The sequence below is a fragment of the Danio rerio genome, chromosome 5, assembly GCF_049306965.1.
Source record: "Danio rerio strain Tuebingen ecotype United States chromosome 5, GRCz12tu, whole genome shotgun sequence".
Lineage (NCBI taxonomy): Eukaryota > Metazoa > Chordata > Actinopteri > Cypriniformes > Danionidae > Danio > Danio rerio.
The window spans coordinates 17044978-17070000 of NC_133180.1; the positions used below are offsets into that span (position 1 = coordinate 17044978).

The 25023-nt window shown below is 35.1% G+C and overlaps 1 protein-coding gene across 3 annotated transcripts in view; it reads right to left on the reverse strand.

Annotated features, from left to right (window-relative positions):
• The window catches only part of susd2 (sushi domain containing 2), a 77167-nt gene that overhangs the window by 28652 nt on the left and 23492 nt on the right, over positions 1-25023 (reverse strand). For all 3 annotated transcript variants that reach the window (XM_073951997.1, XM_073951996.1, XM_073951995.1), the window contains 3 exons: positions 24999-25023; positions 22776-22952; positions 9531-9627 (listed from right to left, as the gene is read on the reverse strand). The exon at positions 24999-25023 is cut by the window's right edge and continues 254 nt beyond it. In XM_073951997.1, coding sequence (XP_073808098.1) covers positions 9531-9627; positions 22776-22952; positions 24999-25023 — 299 coding nt within the window. The remainder of the gene's footprint in view (positions 1-9530; positions 9628-22775; positions 22953-24998) is intronic.

Here is a 25023-nt window from a genome sequence, read left to right on the forward strand (position 1 = left end):
ACCATGACTGAAGTATTTCTGTTAGACAGGTAAAGTTCTGTTTAAAAACTATTTTAGCCACACAAAGCTGAGGTGGATTGTGTTGTAATGTAATGTAATGTAAAGTGTATTTATATAGCGCATTTATTGTGTATGGCCGTATACTCAAAGCGCTTCACAATCATGAGGGGGGTCTCTCCACACCACCACCAGTGTGCAGCATCCACTTGGATGATGCAACGGCTGCCACAGGACAACGGCGCCAGTGCGCTCACCACACACCAGCTATTGGTGGAGAGGAGAGACAGTGATAGAGCCAATTCGGTGGAAGGGGATGATTGGGAGGCCATGATCGTAAGGGTGATAGAGGGACTTTGGCCAGGACACCGGGGTTACACCCCTGCTCTTTCACGAGAAGTGCCATGGGATTTTTAATGACCACAGAGAGTCAGGACCTCGGTTTAACATCTCATCCGAAAGACGGCGCCCACTGACAGTTTAGTGTCCCCTTCACTTTTACTGGGACATTAGGACTCACACAGACCACAGGTTGAGCGCCCCCTGCTGACCTCACTAACACCACTTCCAACAGCAACCTAGTGTTCCCTAGTGGTCTCCATCCAGGTACTAACCAGGCTCAGCCCTGCTTAGCTTCAGTGAGTAACCGGTCTTGGGCTGCAGGGTGACATGGCTGTGTTGCTTTATGAATGTGTTATATGCACAGAAGTGTTGTTCAGCCACTGAAATCTTGCGGCGAAAGATCGATGTGACAATTTTCGGTTTCATAAGGTCCTTTTACAGCATCGATAATGTAAATTTTTATTTAGTTTACCAGCAAAACATCAGTAAATAGCGCTATTCTGCCTAGCCTGCTTTACTGAGCTGAAGTTGGTTTTATAATCACATTGGTTCAGTTTTGAACAAGGACAACCCATGACACCCTCCCTATATTGTTTACTATGCTACTTTGAATATTCGGTCTGAAATAGCATGTAAGTAAGGCTTATCTATAAGTGTAATTCCTGCACACTGCCGGCCAGGCACCAAGCATACAGTAGTCGCTTTAGGAAAGCGTCTGAGAGTGAGTCCAGCGATTATAGCATGTATGAAATATTGCACATTATGGCAAGTTTTGCTTGCTGCACAACTGAAAGCATGCTAGATATAATAGTTTTTTCCATCAGAATTGTAGTGTTATAAAGTATTATTAAGTTTTTCTAACTGCCGAATGACATGATCTAGTGGGTCTTAGGGTCATCTTTAATGTGAGCGTTCATCATTTCAGGAGGCTTGGCTTTGGACGGCAGAGGAGGGACTGTGTTTCAAACATATTATGCTAACTGCTTAGCATTTAGGCAGATCACCTACTGCACCTTCAACACATTTTACATTTATTTAGTTTTATTTAGTAATTTGCATCTGGGGTTCATTTTCATCTCAGAATGACAATCACATTTTGCCTTTAACATTGACTCTTACTGTTGTTGTGTATTGTGTGCCAAGAATTGGGGTCAGTGTGTTCAGTTAGTCATTGTATTTCAGATTGCCTAATATATTTACTTTTTTGTTTACCTAAATGTCCTTCTGTAAAGCATAGACTTTAAAGGTGTGGATTCATTCAGTGTCAAAGTGTAAACAAAAAAAAAAAAGAATAATCTGAAGCTGAAATGCAATGTGAATGCCAAACGAAAATGTAAAATGTATGAAAAAACAACATTTTACATAACATGAGCAAATATGATATTCCATGGATGATATTTACTTTAAAAAGTGAAGCTTGACTTAAACTACAGTTTTGTAACTAAAAATGTGCAGAAAATAAATCAAAATGTAGTGCGTGTGCTGTAATGACGAAATTAGTTCCTCTAATTCCACCTGTAATTATACTGTTGACTCTAACCCTACCCATTAACCAACCCTTAAATCCAACCATATCACGAAACCTTTCTCTACCTTTAAATATATCCCACCTCAAAAGCAGACACCAACAAAATAAATTTGATGCATCTAACAATTTGGAAACAAATAACAAACAACATTCAGTTGGTTAACATGTACGGCACTTAAATAAACTTAATATACTGAACCTGCTCTCTGTGTCTCTGTGTGTGTATGTGTGTGTGTGTGTGTGTGTGTTTGTGTGTGTGTGTGTGTGTGTATATATTCACATGTCTGTCTTCACATTTTCATTATAAGCTATCAAAATGTAATCAAATTTCTTCTTAGCAGGATGAAAAGGCTAGTATATTTAAAAACCTTGAGCTGTATTCTCTAAAAAGAAAGGTTAAAACACAGATCCACTTCTCTAGTAAAATAATCTTGTTTAATTTTTTTGAGAAAGTTTAAATATTTGTTCTAGAAAACAAACTCTTTTTGTCCCTTTATGTACACAGACTAATGGATTCTTCTCACACAATGCAGAACTTGAATAGACTCTTATGTGCATAGTTAAGTATCTTAAAGTATATGTTATGCTCTTATGTCCAGTGTTTTTTGTATTTATGTTTCAATTATGTAGCACCGTTGTCCTGCAAGAAAACAGTTCCTGGGTATATCCACAAATGTAGCAGAATGACTTGAATACATGGTAATGTTTACAAGCTATATTCCTCAGAAGAATACACTGTAAAAAATAAGTTTCCATATTTAGTGATTCACAGGTGTTTTTGCTTATTTACACTTTTAAACTGCATTATTGGACCTTGAAATCTTTTGACATTGAAAATGGAAAACTGCAGTACAAGCAAAGTAATCTTTAGCACATTTTTAGCAGTTTGAAACTATCGATATTAGAAATATTATATATCTTATTTTCACAAAATACTAAAAATATCAATAAAGCTTAAGCTTTTCAAGATCAAAAGTTGCCCGAGACACACACAAATAACAAAATATGCTTCATTAACATCCTAAGGAATTAGACAGTGCTTATACAGACAGTATGTAACATGGTCATTTTCACATTACTGCAATATCAGTATACTGATAAAGTAAAACCAACTGGCAAGTGCATTAAATGAATAATGCACTTATAATCAAAGCTATTTTATCTTGGGTGCATATTTGAAGGCTTATCTGAAGTGCACAAGCATGAAGACAGAAAGACACTGAATCAGTAACAGGCCTGTGAGTAACACACACGCATACCTGCGTATACATTGAGTGGCTTTGCTTTCTTACCTCTAAGTTCACAAATATAAGGGCCGGTGAGTGTGTGTGTGTGTGTGTGTGTGTGTGTGTGTGTGTGATTTGTAAGGACACACAGCCCCCAGTACAGGTGCGCTCTCTGGTTTCCTTCCCCCACAGGATGACAGAGAGATGGCTTTATGAGGGGCAGGTGAGACACTTTACCTCCCAGAGCTGAAACTCTAGACATGATCTGACTGAGAGCTGGAGGCTGCACAACCCGGGGAAATTACTGGAGTGAGGAGAGCTAGAGCGCCTGTGTGGAAAGGCGGTTAATGTTGTTTTCCGTATTGTTTTTTTTAAATGTTGAGGATAATTATGTACTGGGGTTATTTGTGAAAATGGTTTAAGCTGACTTGACTTGACTAAATAAATAAATGTTTTGATTTTATTTGTAATAGTTCAGAAGCTATCGCCCCACAGAGAATTATACACTGTAAAAAGATATCCATATTTTGTGCTTGATGTTTTTATTTTATATTTTCCTCCATTTATTTATGCTTTCGAATTTCATTATGGATCCTTAATCTTTTTTCCAACAACTTTTAACCTTGTAAAGTTGGTAAAAGTGAATTTTATTAACATTTTTAATAGTTTAAAGTGATATATTGTCTGAGTTAGTGTTGTATATTACAGTACAAAAATACATCTGCTGTTTTTACAGACTTATTGCTCTGTATATTATTTAATATACCCTATACCCTATATATATAACTAATAAAATGTCAATAAAAGTCACTTTGTTAAACTGTAGAGCTGAATTTTACCATCAAAAGTCAACAGGGCAGCAATCAAGGTCCCATAATGCAATTCACAACCATTAAATAAACAAACAACATAAAATATGGAAACTGGTTCAGTGTAACAATGTTTTATATAAAAAACAAAAAGTATAAATTAAAAGTCTTGTCAGTCATAAATAGAGTGAGAATAATTTGCTGCTATTTTAAAAAGACAGTATTTAAGAATCGGCTCTAAAATACTGATTAGTTGGTATTATAAGCCACTATCTAATTAAACCGTTTAAGCTATTTATCAAGTTTTTTTTTTAAAGTAATTTAAAACGTGACAATATTTTGCTCGATCATTTACACTTTTATCTATTCTATTAAGTATAGAAACTATTAACTGTATTATATTTTGACATATCTGTTTATCTACTGTATAACTGAACAATATTAAGGAAACAAAAATGTCAAGTTACTCTGGGTTTATATATTTTATTTTTGTGCATGTGTGAAAAAAAATAAACTAATAAAAATAAATAAATAAATAAAATGAATGAATGAATTAATTAATTAATTAAAATAAAATAAATAAGTACATAAATAAAATAAAATAAATGAAAAAAATAAAAAATATAATAAATAAATAAACGTCCCCCTCACTTTTAGCGACAAACCATTTAGAAACAGGTAATTAATAATGATATGAACGTAACCTTTGGGAATTATTCAAGTGTTCCCTACTTTTAAAATGTTCGTTACGCCCCTGACTCAAACTATTTTGTTTCAAAATGTAATTTAATTAAATGGTTTGTTGCAATCAGTTTTCTTAAACAGTTCGAGTTAACTTAACTTATAGGGGTTTACAGTCTAAATAAATGAATAAATAAACTGTTTGCTTTATTCAGTAAAATCCTGACAGCACTACTTTATAGTAAAGCTACCAAAAGCTGCCATGTTTTAAGATGTGTTTACATTCATTTCAGACTTTACAATATCAATGCTTTTTACATTAGAAGTGTTAATAAAGCAATATTCAGTTTAATAATCCTGATTTTCAATCACAAATGAAAGCATTTCTAAATCAAACTAATAGTCATTCTCTGAAGAAAAAAAGACACAAGGAAAAAGAAACGTTACCTTTATAAAAAACAAATATTAAACATTTTACTCCTAATAAACCCATTAAATCCTGAGAAATTGAGACTTTTCAAGTGGACTTATTATTATATATTTTTTCTTCTATTTGATGACATAAAGACTCAGTTCAGCCCTATAACATCACTAATTAATTACTAATATTAATTATTGTCATTTTTCGTATATACACACACAGAAAGACTACAAATCATGCATTTGCACCGGAAAACAGTCCTATCATATGTCTCTGATGTCTTCTGTTAAGAAGATATATAGGAGTTTCCTGTCCCAGGTGAGCTTTATGACTTCATCTTCGTCATATATCAAGATTATATGTGACATGAACAGTTTCTGTTGGAAAGTTCAAACGAAATGTGACATGACACTTACGATTGATGTGTTCACATAAATTACCCACAGCAGAGGAAACCAGTCCGACTGCGGTAATTCTCTTGAAAATATTCGCAGGCTTATTCAAAACACAATGTTTTGTTGTTACATTACATATTGACCATCAATTGACACAAAAGACATGCACGGTAATAAACAATATTCATAAATTAGCAGTTTTCCCTATTTTGTGATTCATGTTTCTATTTTTCCTCATTTATTCATGCTTTTGAGTTGCATTATGAGACCTTGATGCTTCTTCCAGCAACTTTTAACCTTGGAAAGTTTTAATAGTTTAAAGCAGGGGTGTCCACACTTGGTCCTGGAGCACCAGTGTCTTGGAGAGTTTAGCTCCAACCCTAATCAAACACACCTGAACCAGCTAATCAAGTTCTTACTAGATATACTAGAAACTTCCTGGCAGGTGTGTTGAAGGAGGTTGGAGCTAAATTCAGCAGGACACCAGACCTCCAGGACCGACTTTGGACACCCCTGGTTTAAAGTGATATATTGTCTGGGTTGATGTTGTTTATTACGCTACAAAATAAACTACCATTAACAATACCATTCAATAACATTTTCTGTTATTTTACAGACTTGTATCTCTATACACTATTTCTAGTACATTTCAAACTACTAAAATGTCAATAAAAGTTACTTTGTTAAACCGTAGAGATTAATTTTTAACATCAACAGTCGACAGAGCAGAGATCAACATCCCATAATGCAATTCACTACCATAAATACATAGGAAACACTTGTGAATCATAAAATACAGAAACTGTTAATTTACAGATATTTTTACAGTCTGCTTTGGAGAATTGAATTATTATAATTTTTAAGCTGTATAGGTATAATGTGTCACTGCCAAATCCCTCCTATTTTGAGGCCCACCGCAAAGTGACATAAGAGTGCAGTTTCCCCGCCCACCGAATTGATTGACAGACATGTATTAATGCATATGTCATCGTAGTAACATGTATAATCATATTAACAAGATACGATGTGCGCAAAGCAACTGGGATTAAAAGTTCTGTTCAGCTCTCTGTGATCATCTACATCTCATGAAATGAGTTTTACAAGTTTAAAACGTTTATAAAACATTTTTGTAAAAAATACAGTAAAATCACAACACAATTCATCATCACAGCCGCATAGTGTGAGTACAATTATAAAAGAAGATATTTTAACTCTGGTTTTTGGACTTAAATCAGGTTTTTTTTGTGTGTTAACATAACGAATATCCATACAGCAGTGGATATTAACGCGTATCCTGTCATATTAGCCGTACAAAAACTGTGCAATACTAAATGCGTGTAAGAGCGCGTGCACGTAAGCGAACTTTATAACAACATTGTGTGTAACTCATCGTTGCAGAAAGGCTTGAATTAGCTCCACAACACATTTAACAAATAACCGTTAATAAAGTTCTCACTGTATTAAGGGAGATCTACTTCATTCTTGTCTGTCACTGTGCTGTTTATCTACGTGAAGGCTACAGCTCTGACACGCACATGGGAACGGTGGGCAGGGAGAACCAGCTTTAAAGGTACAGGCAACAAAAACAGCTACAATGCCATAACAACGCCTAATTTCGCTGATTTAAAATAGTATAATAAATAATCTGATGGGTTTTTTGAGCTGAAACTTTACAGACACATTTAGGAGACACAAACGACTTGAAAATCTTGAAAACGGGATAAAATAGGTGCCCTTTAAATGATCGCACATGAATCCTTAAAAGGTGCTTTTAGGGCAGTATAATATTTGTTATTTTTTTGTTGTCACATTAATTCAAAATAGCTTCTGAAGGATCATGTGACACTGAAGGCAAACTGCTTGAATAATAACAGTTTGACATTATGGGAACTTAAATAAAAATCAGTATGACTTGGGAACCACAACTAGGATTCGGTCTCTGTTCATTGTAAATTTACGGAAAACAATCATCATTAAAGTTCTCTAAAATGTCATATGTTGTGACTTGAAAGAAATTAAGTCATAAGCAACATAATAAATGACATGCTTTCTAGAATGCAATACATTTGGCCTATGTATATATGTATGTATATATATATATATATATATATATATATATATATATATATACTGTATATATACTGTATATATATATATATATATATATATATATTTAATTATCAGGGCTTGACAATTTTTTTGATCACCAGCCCCTGTGGCTAGTAGATTTCAGACATTTCTAGCCACTCGCCATTTTCACTAGCCACAACTTTATTGTTGGAAAATATATTTTATATCCATAAATTTGACTTTGACATGCTAAAACGACTTGATATTATTGTGTTTTGTCGCCATGCCTCCTCATTTATTTCGGCACAGTCACTCGCTGTTTTCAAGAAACGACTAAAAACCTTAACTATTTAGTCTCCACTTCACTTCCTAATCTGCAATTGCCTCTCTGTATATACCACTAACTGTACTCAAAAAATAAATAAATAAATAAATAAATTATATATATATATATATATATATATATATATATATATATATATATATATATATATACTAATGCTTTCCTTCTTAGACTTTACAGACCTGAAACTTGCCTCTTGCACTTATTCATTGTTGCTCTTATAGTTGTGTAAATTGCTTCCTTGTCCTCATTTGTAAGTCGCTTTGGATAAAAGCGTCTGCTAAATGACTAAATGTAAATTTCACTTTTTGTGTCGTGTATTGTATAAGCTTGCTCAATGTGCATGAGCAAATGGGTTGTGCTTTCATATGTCACATTGCAATTAGTTTTTATTTCACATGACATTTCAGAGCTCAAAATTAAGGATTTACCAAATTTATCTCTGACTACACCATAAATAAATGAATTATTATTTCATAGCCATGAATTTGAATTAATGTGTTAAAACAAGCTAAATTTAGCTGTATGCATGCACTTTTTATTTAACAAAACCGTTCTATAAAAAACAACTACACAATTTAACAATTAATAATTAACAATTAACAATTTAACAATTAATAATTGTCATGTGTCTAAAACAGTAATTTGTGCTGGCTAAAGGTCTCATATCTCATGTAAAGTCCTTGTTTTTGTAGGGAGCAACAGCGAGGACTGACAGGATTAGAGACTCTGAGGTGCCGTACGACTCAAACACCTGGCGTAAAACTGGCATTGCGAAGTAATTAATTTAGTTGTAAAAGGCTTACGGCTTACATTTACAAAGACTGAAACGAAGGATGTTTTTGCTATAATTGTAGTGAGTACTGTGAGTACAGTTTAGTTCTAGGTTTATTTTATTAACGAAAATGTTTTTTTCAATTCCAGTTTTCTTTTTTTGTTTGTTTTCATTTCCTATAATAACCTTGATCACCAGTTAACTACACATATATTAGTTAATCCCCTATTAAAGCAATGTTATTGTAACAACAATGATAATTCAACTATATTTACAAAAATAACCAAGCAAAAGAAAGCAGATGATAATGAAGAGATGATCACGTGCACACTGTTACGATTGGCCCATTAATAATCTGTTCAAAAATGTTTTAAGCGAAAGCAGCAACCACTGCTGCTTACATAAGGATTTATTTTTTGAAATCTGGAGCTCTTGAAAGCAGCAGGACTGTGGGTGCTGTCTATTTCACAGAGAACTGATCGCACCAGTTGCATTTTCAAGCATGGTTGCTTCGCGCAAGTAAGCAGGAGCGCACATGCTTTTTCAACAGTCGCAGGCATCACATCATAGTATGCACAAGTGATTATCCTCTCGGTATCCCATCTGCTTTCCTTTGTTCGCGCGAACACAATTATTGTTGTCAGTCGTGCTGCTTCTCAATTACAAGATCACTTTTGGACGAATATTGGACCATCTTTATTGTGGAGCCCTGCTTTTAAGAAAACAATTTACAAAATATTTTCAACCAGCCAAAGTGGCTAGTGGGAGCATCTGACTAACACACCAGAGCTGAAATCTACCCACATTTGTCTGATTGTGTTGTCAAGCCCTGATAACTAGCCATAGTGTGTAAATTACAGAACGTACTTTCCTGTCTGAAGCATTACTGAACTCATAAATCAATTAATAGGAACAACTTCGAATAAAAAACATTTTGACTCACTTTTTCTGCTTCTTTGAGTATACAATGATCGCTATAACCATGACAACCAACGCCAGCACAGCACCCACACTCCCCAAGACGATGGCCAGCGTGTTTTCTGTAAATAAAATTAATACATTAAATACAAACAAAACCAAAAAAAGCAACAACACGATAATCATTCAAAGGAAATTTATTTTAAAAATAAATGATAAAACTTAAAGTACATTGAAATAATAATTCATTGGATTTACTAATTTTTAAGGTATGTGATTGCAAACAGTTTATATGAGCTGAATTTAAAAAACAAATTAAGTTGAATGTTACTAAATTTAATTTGTTCAAAAATAGCCCATATAAATTGTTTGCTACAATTTAGCAAAAAATACATTTTTTCAGTGTAAACATCTGTTGTGAGCTTTGAGATTGTTGGAAATTGTGCACAAAACTACATTACCCATTATGCTCTACAGAACATCCCACTAATCATAGTCGTATTTAACTCCGCCCACTCCCATGAAGCAGTGTAAAAGGTGCAATAAAGTCTCCATTATACTCTAAAAATACTCAAATATTTTGTGTAAGATACAGTACATGTATTTCTCAATACATTTGAAATACGTACATTTATTGATTTAGCAGACCTTCATTCGAAGTACAGTAAATGAAAAAAAAGGGGGAATACAACAAGTAACACATACTGTAGTGCCTAAACTTGCTCTTCTTTTCATCAAGATTCATTATTCAAGAGAAAAATGGTTCAATGATTAGTGGAGCTTTCCAATGCAAATTAAAACTTTTTTATTACAACCACAAACCTCCTTCAGCCTCAGGTTAAATTCCTGACATGTCAGACATTTCTTAGGTGATCTTTCATGTTGTTTCAACATTGAAGGAAACAAACACAGACTCAAATGTCCCCAAACTTCCTTAAGTTGTTAATAAAAGGGACAGTTCACCTCAACATTTCCTCACACTACAGTGCTTCTAAACTTCTATAATAATTTTTTTGTTTGAACAAAAAAAAAAGTTATTCTGAAAAAATGATAACAACATCGCCTCACATTCAAAGTAGGAAAAAAAAATACGAAAGGCAATGCCTGCTTTTTCCCTCTATGACATTGTTTAGTATATCTTTCCTTGTGTTCACAGAAGACAGAGGGCCCCATCATACACTTAGCGCAAGACGTGTTTGGCGCTATCTGTTGCTATTTTAGGATTAGCGCAATCCTAATTTTTACGTTTTGTTTAGCAAATCCAATTGCGCTACTTTGTACAGTCATGGGTGTGCTGGTCTAAAAAGGAGGTGGGTAAAGGTGTTTTGTTGGCACAATGCTATTTTTGAATATTTCGAGTATTTGGATAAAACTCAGTTTTCTTGACCACACTTCATTATTATTGTTCATTTATTTGTTTGCTTGAAATTAGAACTAAATTTAGAAATAGTTTTGAAACAAATCTTTCAAAAGTTTGTTGCTTAACAAACAAAATTAAATATGTAGGCTAATAATTGTCTTCAGTGAAGTGCATACAACACTCTTTCCTTACTCCATGAAAGGAGTAAAGAGTAAAAGTAAAGAGAAAGTAAAGAGGCCGAATGGAGTAGGCGTGTTCTTTATCCTCGCACTGCAGATGGTCTGTTTAAACGTTTTTTAAATGTTTATTTGCATTTTATACGAGTATAATTTTGTATATATATATATAAAAATATTATACCATGAGTTGCATACGTTGGCACATATAATTCAAAATCATTTAACACAATAACATGCAGTCACACAGCCAAGTGTGAAGTGTTCATGTGGATGTAACTGTTTAGATTTTTTTTTTATCAAAATAAACTATCAAATAATACATACAGTACAGCTGAGGTCAAAAGTTGTAAGATTAATCTAGAAAAAAAAAATTATTATTATGTATTATTAATTAATTTGGCAAAATAAAAGGGACCACACAAAATGTATGTTTATGTAAGCACAGACCACAATATATACTTCAGATAAAATGGAAAATATTTGGATCAAAAATTCATTCATTCATTTTCTTTTTGGCTTAGTCCCTGTATTCATCTGTGGTCGCCACAGCGGAATCAACCGCAAACTTATCCAGCAAGTTTTTACGCAGCGGATGCCCTCCCAGCCGCAATCCATCTCTGGGAAACATCCACACACACATTTACACACACACTCATACACTACGAACAATTTAGCCTACCCAATTCACCTGTACCGCATGTCTTTGGACTGTGGGGGAAACCGGAGCACCCGGAGGAAACCCACGCAAAGGCAGGGAGAACATGCAAACTCCAAACAGAAACGTCAACTGAGCCGAGGTTCGAACCAGCAACCTTCTTGCTGTGAGGCGAGAAGTCTTACCTACCGCTCCACTGCATTGCCTAGATCAAAAATTCAATATACTTTTTTTATAATTTGTAAAATTATACAAATTTTATATACTTCATCATAACGATTCTTAACCCTGTTAAAACCGACACATGAACAAATAGTCAGAATATTCACATTTTATGGAACTGAAATGTTTAATAATACTTTCATCAAGATCCATGTTGTTTTCACAAATGTACAAAAAGTACAGAAGCAAGCCATGTCAAGGTGCTATAATTCTTTAGTGAGTAAAATGAAATTGAAAAGAAATTTGGGTTGGGATGAGATGTAATTCTTTGTGACCAAACAAATGTATTTATACATTTGTACTTATACTTTTACCACTTCATACTATTTCAGTTGTGTTAGGAACTGTGAAATGTACTGTGTAATGTGTAGTTGTGCCCCTGCTGTGTTTTGTTCCAACTGGCCCATTTTCACCAGGATTTTACATTGACAAGATTTACATGAGAATGAGGAAACAATGTTGTCTGAAGCTCACGGTATGTTATTTTCATGTACTGAATTCTTACTATTCAGCGATGCCTAGGTATATCCGTATTTCATTCTATGGTGCTTTTAAATCAACAGGGTCCTGATGTCAACAGTTCATCCCTCACAGTTTATGCTTGTTTTTCGAACTCCTTAAATGCACTATAGAGGCTGCAGGTGATCTGGACCACTGCTGATGACATGAAAAAGAGCAAGTTAGCGGCTAAAGTCGCGCTGTCAGCTTTATTCTGAATCATATTACTTCTCTCTCCGCCGCTGAGTTCAATCTGTCACATCGTATTTTTTTTTTCTTGCGGCTGTGTCGGTCATTTCTTCATGCCCCCTCCTGTCTCGCTCTGTTCTGCGTCCTCCTGGGTCTGTGACTGTCTCATTGGGTTGTGCGATCATATGCGAGTGTCCTCTGTGAATATAAATATTTCTCTCTGTGTTCCTGGAACTAGAGATGATTCTTTTTTTTACATTCACGGCTCGTCTTAATAGACTTCATCCCTTCCCTATAGCCCCCTTTCTCCCATCTTGTACCTCTTTAACGGATAGAGAGTTATAACCAGTGTAATTTGACAAAGCGGTACAGCATCAGTGCCATATGTTGAGATTCAGGGCATCTGCAGTGCAGTGACGCACATTCATATACACAGAGTCCAGATGGGCTTCATGCCGTTCAAAACAACAAAAAAGAACATTTTAACTCTTAAAGCTGAGTGCTGAGCTGAGATACATCATCAAAAAAGATGATAATCAAAATGACAACTATCAAACAGAAATTTCATTGTAGATTATTTTTGGTCCTCCTTTTGCAAACTATATACATATGAACAGTATGAACTGTATGTATGTACTGTTTATACATACACTCACTGGCCACTTTATTAGGTACACCTTACAAGTACCGGTTCAAGAAACCAGTCTGAGATGAGTCACGCTTTATTATCCTGCTGAAAGTAGCCATCAGAAGATGGGTGCGCTGTGGTCATAAAGGGATGGACATGGTCAGCAACAATACTTAAAAAAGGCTGTGGTGTTGACATGATGCTCAATTGGTACAAATGGGTCCAAAGTGTGGCAAGAAAATTTCCCCCACACCATTACACCACCACCACCAGCCTTAATCATTGATACAAGGCAGGATGGATCCATGCTTTCATGTTGTCAATGCTAAATTTTGACCCTACCATATAAATGTCGCAGCAGAAATAGAACCAGGCCAGGCAAAGTTTTTCCAATCTTCTATTGTCCAATTTTGGTGAGCCTGTGCTAATTGTAGCCTTAGTTTCCTGTTCTTACCTGACAGGAGTTGCACAGTGTGGTTTTCTGCTGCTGTAGCCCATCCGCCTCAAGGTTGGACTTGTTGTGTGTTCAGAGATGCTCTTCTGCATACCTCAGTTGTAATGAGTGGTTATTTGAGTTACTGTTGCCTTTCTATCAGCTGGAACCAGTCTGGCCATTGTCCTCTGACCTCTGGCATCAACAAGGTATTTGCACCCACAGAACTGTCGCTCACTGGATATTTTCTCTTTTTCAGATCATTTTCTGTAAACCCTAGAGATGGTTGTGCGTGAAAATCCCAGTAGATCAGCAGTTTCTGAAATACTCAGACCAGACCGTCTGGCACCAACAACCATGCCACATTCAAAGTTACTTAAATAAACTTTTTTCCCCCATTCTGACGCTCTGTTTAAACTGCAGCAGATCGTCTTGACCATGTCTACATGCCTAAATGCATTGAGTTGTTGCCATGTGATTGGCTGATTAGAAATTTGCGATAACAAGCAGTTGGAGAGGTGTACCTAATACAGTGGCCAGTGAGTGTATGTATATGTGTAATAGAAGGTAAATTTATTAGCCCTCCTATGAAAATCAATCTTTCCAAAATATTTACCTCAATGACATTATAACCTATTTAAGTCCTTAAAGGTTCAGGACACCCTGGATAACTTTTTTTTATATTAACAGATGTGTGTGTGTTGAGCATCAGTTAAGACAATGTTAGCACCTGTCAGCTTTAATTGTGGGGAAAACTGGATAATTTTGAGCTTTTGACAGCTAATTTCAGCTTTCGGTTTTAAAATGATTTTTGGGGCGGGATCAAAATCGGCGACATAGTGCAGTACTGCAAGTGCAATGATGACGTGTCGGTTTCTCATTATTATTCATAGCGGAGTTTTCTTATCCTATGAGAAGAGCCGGCTGCTTAATTATTCATGAGACCTGCCAGACCTGCCAGAGTCAAGCCCGAGCTGTGAGACACGTCACGGACCCACGGCACGGGCACACAGTACTTAGCCGTTCATGAAGGCTCATATGCGTTTTTTCCATGATCCACGCGGTTTGTTGCATGTTTTCCCCCACGATCTTGTCAGGGCCGATCATACAGCAAAGCGGTGTGTGTGTGTGCTGCAAGCATTTTTGTCGGGAGAGCAGCACGAGAATTAGAGAAAAGCGGACGCTGTCTTTTATCAGGAGTTCATTCACATTCAGACACATCACTGTGCTGCTGTGTTTGCCTAAATCCTCCAGATTACCAGCAGGGCTAATGGTTAAAATAGACAGGACAGGAGACCTGCTGCCCTGAGTCTGCTGGATACGGGGATTGAGGGAGAAGTCCTCATTTATAGTGTTTACATGAACACACTTATCTTTATAATTATATAAATTGTGGTTATGTGTATATGAAATTACGAATAACAAATGTAGCAGGGCATTAAATCACTATTTATTTCTTTGCATTTTAACTTTGTAAACTATAAACTCATGCGTCTCCTCACGGTTTGTCTCATTTTGTGAGCTAGCTTCGTTCGCTCACGATCTCCCCTGCTGGCCACGCCCACTCCTGCCCGATGCTCGCGGAGCTCCACGCCCATTAATCATGCATCTTTTGAAAAAATTCTGAAGTAGACTTTAACCGAAAGTGGGGGGTGTCATGGCCCTTTAAATTGAACTTTAGGACATTAATTAATAAAAATCATTCATTCATTTATTTTCTTTTCAGCTTAGTCCCTTTATTAATCCAGGGTCACCACAGCGAAATGAACCAAAAACTTATCTAGCATATGTTTTAAACAGAAGATGCCCTTCCAGTTGCAACTCATCACTGGGAAACATCCGTACACACTCATTCACTACAGACAATTTAGCCTTCCTAATTCACCTATAGCATGTGTCTTTGGACTGTGGGGGAAACCAGAGCACACGGAGCAAACCCACACGAACACGAGGAGAACATGCAAACTCCACACAGAAATGCCAACTGATCCAGCCAAAGATCGAACCAGCGACCTTCTTGTTGTGAGGTGACAGCGCTACCAACTGCGGCATCGCACCGCCCTGTTATTAAAAATATTACATTTAAAAATCTGTTAAAAATATTCTCTCTTTTAGGACACCTGGAAAATATTTTAAAAATAATTCACAGCAGGGCAAATACAAATAATTTTGTTTTCAATTATGTGTGATTATATATTAGATTGTAGATTGTAAATATGCAGTTTATTTATAAAGATAGTGCCTATTGTAAAATATATTTGTATAATTTTCAGAGATTCAGTGCATTGGCGGATATCAACGTGTCATATTGAGCAGGGCAAAAAAAATTGACGGTTGACATTCCGCCACAAGGTGACCACTAGGGTTGTAACAATATACCGGTATGACGGTTTACCACGATTTGAACGTGCACGATTATCATACCATGAACAATTGCATATCAACGGTTTTAACCCTTAAAGACCGAGACAGCCGCCCGCGGCTAAAAATAAGTATTGCTCTTAAATGTTTAATAACTTTTGATCCGCTGATCCGATTCATACAATTCAAAGATTGGCATAAAGAAGAGAGTCTCAGCTTTCCAGTGCTGTATCACATAACATTCGCCGACTTTCAGAGGCTCCGGAATCAGTGCGGTTACGTCATCAAAATTTGACAACGCTGATTTGACAAAGAAACGCTCGTCACTGTGTCTCCGGACAAACCAGACATGATACATTGATGCATTGTCCCTCCTCCATGCCCAGATTGGTTCAAACTCGCTATATCACAACCAATAAGCATAGGTTTCACTTTTGTTTGTGGACCAACACTGAGCTTTTAGAACAACACGGAATGAGAGATAGGCATACATTTCTGCGCGGCTAAATAAAACGCAAAAAAAAAAAAAAAAAAAAAGTTTTGCATGAAATAATTCTCATACTAAGTACTTTTGCATGCACAGCAGCAAAGAAACATGACAAAACAGTGACACAGCAAAGACGAACTGCTGCTCTTGCTGTTTTCAAAAGACACAAATGAAGGTGCAGCTGTTTGTCTGCATTGCATACAACCACATCCAAATCCATATCCACAGACAACCATATCCATGCTGGCACATAAAACCTAAGGATGTTCCATATTGAATCTAGTTTCGTTATGTAACTATTTATAGTATAGTAAATATTTATATCTATTTTTTTACTGAGGATTTGCACCATGTTTATTTGGACTTTGACACATTATTTATTATTTTCTTATTTTTTTATTTGTTCATTGTACAAGTGGACACATTCTCTCACCTCAGCGGTCAAGATAAGGTCCTGAAAATCTCAACATGCTTACATTTCTTCATCACAACCTAGACTGAAAAAAACAACGCTTTAAATACATGTTTACAGCCATAAACTTGGTATTGCACTTTTGGTCTCCCATTTATCCTGCTTATCAGGAAGGACAGTTTAAGTTTATTTTTGTCTAATCTTAAAAGACCTTGCTTGTTTATTCCTTCTAATTTAATTTATTAAAATGGGAGATTTTTAAGTTTATTTTTATAAAAGACTTCTATAGTTCTATTAAAATGGTTCTTTCAAAAGTTTGTTGAAATAAAACCTTTGTTCAGTCAGAAAACGTGTTCTTATTCTTTTCAGGGTCTTTGCTATGAGAGTTACTATTTAATACTGTATACCGTGAAACCGTCAAACCGTGGTATTGTTTTAGACGATTATCATACCGTAAAAAATTCATACCGTTACAACCCTAGTGACCACATAATAAGTCATTAGAGGGAGAAAAATCTCCAAATTTTAAACTACAGCTGAACAAATTATTATAAAACAGGTAAGTGACATTCCAAGTTGATCTCTCTATTGTGCATGTTGTAGTGCTGTATTTATACGATAGCAATCTAGTAGTGTTTGCTTTGCTTTGGCTTTTTCTGCATTAATTTTTGTGAAATCTCGATTTCAACAGAGAAATACTGGGAAATCTCTGTAGATTGATGGCATTTCATGCCGTTTAGCATTACAATCTAGATGTGATTGAGCAAAATTGTGTAAGCAAAATTGTCTTTTAGGTCATCACTTTAGGCATTACGCTAGAGAATTATTCAAATACTAGTTCCGAAGTGATGTTTGTGAGTTAGCAACTTTTTCTGCCGTTCTGACAATCATGTGAATGAATGGTGGAAGAAAGTAGTTTCTCGTACAAAAGGGTTTTGAGACTCTCTTTTTTTATACACACGATTATGCCATCGAATTGTTGAATATACGCAATATCACACTTGTAGCATTGCGATATGGCTGTATATCGGTGCTGCTGGGGCACTAAGGCACTCGTCTTGCGGCATCGAGACAAAGCACGTCTCCATGCAGTATAATATCACTGCTATGACTGTGATATTATACAGTCGAACCCAAAATTATTCATAAACCTTGAAAATTCTGACTTTAAGTTTTTGTTCAAAAGATGAGAAATGTATATTTTTTTAACAATAATGCCTTTTGCACATCGTCTTATCATGTGGAGGAAGCCTGTGTCACTGTCAACCTCCAAAACACTTGCTGGCTCAAAAAAGCAACTTTAACTCACAATATGCCAGGGCTATTAAAAATTTCGGACTTGCCTTGCATATGTGATCACTTGACGAAATAATTCACAGATATTTACAATAATTGTCAGTTTTAGTTGCACACAAACCTGCACGATTGTCCATCTTATTAACCTGCACATTTCACTCCCTTCATTTCACCCTCACTTTCCTGCTTTTAGCTCGTCTGAATGCGAGCTGCGCTGGAATGCATGCAAATAACAAAACGGTTGAGGGTTATTTGCTGGGGGTTCAGCGCTCTGTAATGGGAAGTCAATTACAGGCCTGGGCAGCTCTTTGATCCCTGCGTCGCTGACATGCTTAACGGGGATGTGGGCTAGGATGTCAACCTTTATCAGCCGGTAGCCAAAACAAAAGAAAGAGAAGGACAGAGCAAGAAAGGGAGAGAGAGAGAGAAAGTAGAGAAACAGATAAGAGGGAAAAAGATCACTGAGACCCCCACATTGACATAAAACATGGGAGTAAACAGTTTTAGTGGGACTGTGCATTCAAGTGAAGGTGGAGCTGTCGCTTACGAAGACACTATCACACGTCAGCACTTGAAAGCGCCAGTCTGGGACGTCCAAGCCTTCAAAACAAAGATAATGACTATAGACGTGCTCAACGGCAGTACAGCCATACTATGAGAATGGAAAGATGTACATGTATGGTGGGAGGTTATCTGTAGGTCGTACTTTCATGCTAACTAGAGCGGATCTGTCTGAATCCTTCTTGACAACTGAGAAATTACTTTTGTTAATAACAAACCCTACCAAACTGGTCTTACGTCTCAAGGACAATAAAGTATATGATGGTAGTGGATGAGAAAAACTGAAAAATGTTAAGAAATCCTGATAGTGTAAACAGAGCAACAAAGATTATCCACACTCAACAATACTTCAAGCAGAAAATTTTTAAAAACATCAAATAAAATAAACAAAAAAATAAAGAAAGAAAAAGAAAAGGAAATAAACAAAACGGTCTCAAATGATATTCATTTAGATATTTAATTTTTTTATTATTCATTAAATTTTTTTTAATCCATGTATAACTTTTTTATTCAGTCTTATGATGTGAGACTAATGAGACTAAAATGAGATCTGTGACTCAGCTGATTGTGAACACCAGAAATGAGTGCATGAGCATCATGAGAAAATTAATCATTACACTGACAAAGGCAACCATAGCCGGAACATTTGCTTTTACTCCTGTTGTATTGTTTAATAAACTATTAAATGTGGACCATTTTTGATGCTTAAGAAACTTTGCTCCTCGCCGCAAAGACTTAAATATATCTTATTTATATTTGCGGAGTTCCTGCTCTTTATTAGAAACCTTTTTCCAAGACATTTCCAGGAGTTTTTACAAGTAATTCATGATGGAAGTTGGTCCCAAACATTCATACAGGGGTGCGTTTCCGAAAACCATCATTAGCAAACTAAGGACGCAAGTTGGGTCGTTACAAACAGTTAATTGATTTAACGTTCCCCAAATGCACCGTTCCAATGAACAGTCACAAACTGCGTTGCAAACTTGTACGCTTGCAACTACGCCTCTAGAGCTATAGTAAGAATCATAATAAGGTAGTTTTCAGCAGAAACAATTCCAACAGAACTTTTTTTTTTCTTTAAAATTTTGCACAACCCTAGTAGTGCCTATAAAAGTTCAAAATGAATACATTTGACATGAAAAAAAAAAAAAAAAGGATAACCGTGAATAAGAGAAAAAACATAACAGACCAACATGACCAGCCATTTTGTTTTGGTGACTGGGGAAAGGTAGAGGGCATGGAACACCTTCAAAGTTGGGAATAGCAGAAAATTTTGAGAAACATTGCTGTTCCTGTTCCTTCATTTGTACTTTAAGGAAAATATGATTATTAAACTGGATACACTTAGCAATCATTTATCAATTAAGCTAATTTATTGATTTCTGTATCCAATGTGCTTTTAATACCAACAAATGAACGGCAAACACTGATCAAAATCATGTTTGACATACTACAAGCTTCATAGCAACAATACCATGTTTACTTTTATGTGAATAATTTCCCCCTCGATACAAATGATCAAATTGTTTTCATTAGCTTGCACTGGGCAGATGGTTTGACTCACAGGTGTGTTTTATAAACTTGTGTTTTTGCTTTGTTTTGGCTCCGGTGAACCCCCAAAAAGGCCGGCAGGGGATGAATTCTCAGCAGCTGTGGAGCAGATCAACCCTTCATGTGTTTAATGGAGAGCGTCCAGATCAGATTCTGAACAGATCCGTCCTGTAGATGCCTATCGAGGGGAAGTATGCCGTTCTGCTCTAATGAGACCAAGGGGTCAAGAGTTAACAAGCGCAAGTACATCCAGGTCGGCCTGCGTGACTGCTGCACTTGCCTTCTTCTCTGTCTGTTTAATATGCTGAATATGTTCACAATCTAAAATGTTATGGATTTTTATTCTCTGTTATTCAGCTGCTTTGACACAAACTAAAGTAAAAAGCTCTACAGACATAAAGATGACTTGATTTGATTTGTCTGTCCGTGTGAATCACGGATCAATGATGAGAGGAGACTCTTTTTAGACCTTATGAAACCTAAAATGATCATTCAAAACGTTGGGGTCAGTAAGATGGTTATTTATTTCAAGCCTGTGTGTGCAAAATGAGCTATTATCCACAAAAAGGATCGATCTATCCATCCATCCATCTATCTCTAAATCTCTAAACTCACTACAGTTTGGCAAATATTGCAGCTGTTGGACAACATAATGTACTTGAGGATTTTTAGTCGAGAATGTAGCTATTTAGAGTGCAACTATCATTTATAAGGAGAGTGCCCATTTTAAATATTTAAAATTTTGGAGATGCAACGCTTCAGCATTCATCAACCTGTCATACTGAGCAGAGCAAAGACAGTTGATGTTCTGCCACAAGATGGCAACAGAGACCACTTAATAAGCCCATAAAGGAGAAAAACTCGATTTAAACTACAGCTGAACAAATCATTCTAAAACTCTCTTTTATTTGTTGTAGTGATGCGTTTATACCATAGTCTGGTAGTGTTTGCTTTGCTTTGGCTTTTTTGGGGTTAATTATTGCAATATCCAGATAGCAACAGAGAAATACTGTGAAATCTATGTGAACTTATGGCATTTCATGCTGTTCAGTCTTATAATCTTAAAATGTCAGCAAAGTCACCTGTTTTATCATAGCTTTAGATATTACACTAGAGAAACATTCAAACACTAGCTCTAAAGTGACATGTGTGAAGTAGCAACAGTTTCTGTTGTTTTGATGTCAGCTTCAGATGTGAATGAACTACTAGGGTTGTGCAAAATTAAAAAAAAAAGAAGTTCTGTTGAAATAGTTTCTGCTGGAAAACTACCTTTTTTTGTGTGTGTATACACACACACACACACACACACACACACACACACACACGTATATATATATATATATATATATATATATATATATGTGTGTGTGTGTGTGTGTGTGTGTGTGTATATATGTATATATATATATATATACACACACACACATATATATACATACACACACACACACACACACACACACACACACACACACACACACATATATATATATATATATATATATACATATACATATATATATATATATATATATATATACATATATATATATATATATATATATATATATATATATATATATATATATATATATATATATATATATATACATATACATATATATAAATATATATATATATATGTATATATATATATATATATATATATGTATATGTATATGTATATATATATATATATATATATATATATATATGTATATATATATATATATATATATATGTATATGTATATATATATATATATATATATATATATATATGTATATATATATATATATATATATATATATATGTATATATATATATATATATATATATATATATATATATATATATATATATATATATATATATATATATATATATACATATATATATATATATATATATATACACACACATATATATATATATATATATATATATATATATATATATATATATATATATATAAATAAAAACAGTAATATACTAATTTAATTTAAGAGTCGGAATTCTGACTTTATAGCTCAACTTTATCTTACAATTATGACTCTATTACTCAAAATTGCAACTTTTTTGACTTTTTATTTTTCATTTAGTGGCAAAACGGGCATCCATAAGTAACAGCACATTTTTAGGTGTTGGTGAAAAATACTTAAAAATGTAATGGGGTGATGATGACAACCAAAAAGTTGCAGAAATGTGTTCTGAAGGAAATTTGCTTTGTCCCCTAAAACCTTCATCCCTTCAAATCTCATTCTAGATTACAGAATTCCCCCTTAAAATGAATAGGGTGTAGGGATGGATGAGGCCTTCAGAATAGAAAAGATTGACAAATTTACCACAAAACAGCATGAAAATAGAGAAACACTGCCATCTAGTGGTAAGAACAATATGAGGCTGAGTTGTAATTCTCCCAGTGCACTTTTACTTACCAGCCACACAGTGAGTGTCCTGTCCAGACCACGTCCCGTCTGCTTGACAGGTGCGATTCTGAGACCCAAAGAGACCATATCCTCTGTTGCATGAAAATGAGACCGTCGCCCCCTCCAGGTACAGGGTTCCTTCTTTCTGACCGTGGTTTGGTGGAGACAACCAACCGCAGGACTGAACTGAAATCACAGAACCATAAAAACCATACTGATAACAGTCAGATCATTAGCACGTCTCTAATGCTTTATAACTGAGATAAGATTAGAGATAATAAATATGCAATGAAGTTTAAAGTTCAGCCAATTCTTATTGATGTGATGTCACTCAATGCTGCCATCGATCTTTTCTCACAAGGTAACATAACATTTCAATAAGCATGTTGTAAAGGTCTGTTCAAGTAAAAGTTTCAGGTGACCACAGTGAGCAGGATTTTAAGGGATATTCAGGAAAATAAAACAATGTTCTTTATTAACCACGTGTTAAATTAAATAATTATCTTTTTAAAATCAGTTTATTATTTTTTCATTATTATCATCATCATCATTATTATTATGCTACTATTAGTATTATTTTAAAAATTAATAAATAATTTTAATAAAAATAATCTTATAATTTTGAAAACATTATTTGTAATAAGTAAGATGGGTTACAAAATTAAACTACAAAAATGCTGCAGTTCCAGTAATTTGATCATACATTGTCAGGTTTAATGATGAAATATTAAATGGTCAGAAAAATGTCGGTAATAAAAGTAAGCCACTGGCAACTATATATTTTTTTTGAGCGAGATGCAAATGGTCTAATCCAATTCAATGATCTTTGCTAAGCTAAACTCAAAGCGCTCACGCCAGACCCTGAGATCGGCTGAATGGACTCAAAAAAAAAAAGTGTAAAAACTCAACCAGAGATGTAAAACTAAAAAAGAAAAAAAGAGTGTTTCTTTAGGTTATAACACTGCCTATTAAAGATTTCAATTATTAGTTAGTTATTAAGTAACAAGAAAATTAAAACATAATTTAATGATCTATGCTAAGCTAAGCTAAAAGCGCTCCTGCCAGACCCTGAGATCAGCTGAATGGACTCAAAAATGGTTAAATTCAACTGTTTAACTCTAGCGAAGATGTAAAACGAGCATATTTCCAAATAAAAAACCTTGTTTCATCAAATAATTAAATTACTTTTTGAATAATCGACTTTTGGCGTCACAGTGGCGCAGTGAGTAGCATGATTGCCTCACAGCAAGAAGGTCGCTGGTTCAAGCCTCAATTCGGCTGGGTCAGTTGGCATTTCTGTATGGAGTTTGCATGTTCTCTCCGTGTTCGCGTGGGTTTCTTCTGGGTGCTCTGGTTTTCCCCACAGTCCAAAGACATGTTAAAGGTGAATTGGGAAGGCTAAATTGTACGCAGCGTATGTGTGTGAATGAGTGTATATAGATGTTTCCCAGTGATGGGTTGCTGGATAAGTTGGTGGTTCATTCCGCTGTGGCGACCCCAGATTAATGAAAGGACTAAACCGAAAAAAAAAGAATGAATAATCGACTTTAATGAAATGACTTTTCAGACAAACTAACTAGAAAATTTAAACATAATTTCAATGATCTATGCTAAGCTAAGCTAAAAGTGCTCCCGCCAGACCAATATATTGGCTAAACGGACTCAAAAATAGTAAAATTCAACTGTTTAACTCTACTGAAGATGTAAAACGAGCATATTTCCAAATAAAAAACCTTGTTTCTGCAAATAATTAAATTACTTTAAGTAACTGACTTAATTAAACTTTTTCAGACAAAAACGCATAAGACGTTTAGCCAGTGGAGAAATGGCCATGCCCAACTGAGCCTGGTTTCTCTTGAGGTTTTTTTTAATTCTTCCCTTTCGCCAATTGGTGAAGTTTTTTCCTTTTCGCTGTCGCCACTAGCTTGCATGGTTCGGGATCTGTAGAGCTGCGCGCATCGATGGATTTGCTCTTCAGTGTTTGGACTCTCAGTAGTGATTATTAACCACACTGACATAAACTGAACTGATCAATTTACTATGATCTTCTATGTGAAGCTGCTTTGACACAATCTACACTGTAAAAGCGCTATACAAATAAAGGTGAATTAAATTGAATAAAGTAATTAGAAATTTTAAATACAATTTATTGCTCTAATTAGGAATTTATGACTTTTTTTAAGCAACTTACCCAACAGCTAAGAATAATGAAGAAAAAAAGCTCAATCTCACCAGGTTCCAGTGCAGTCTGTGTGTC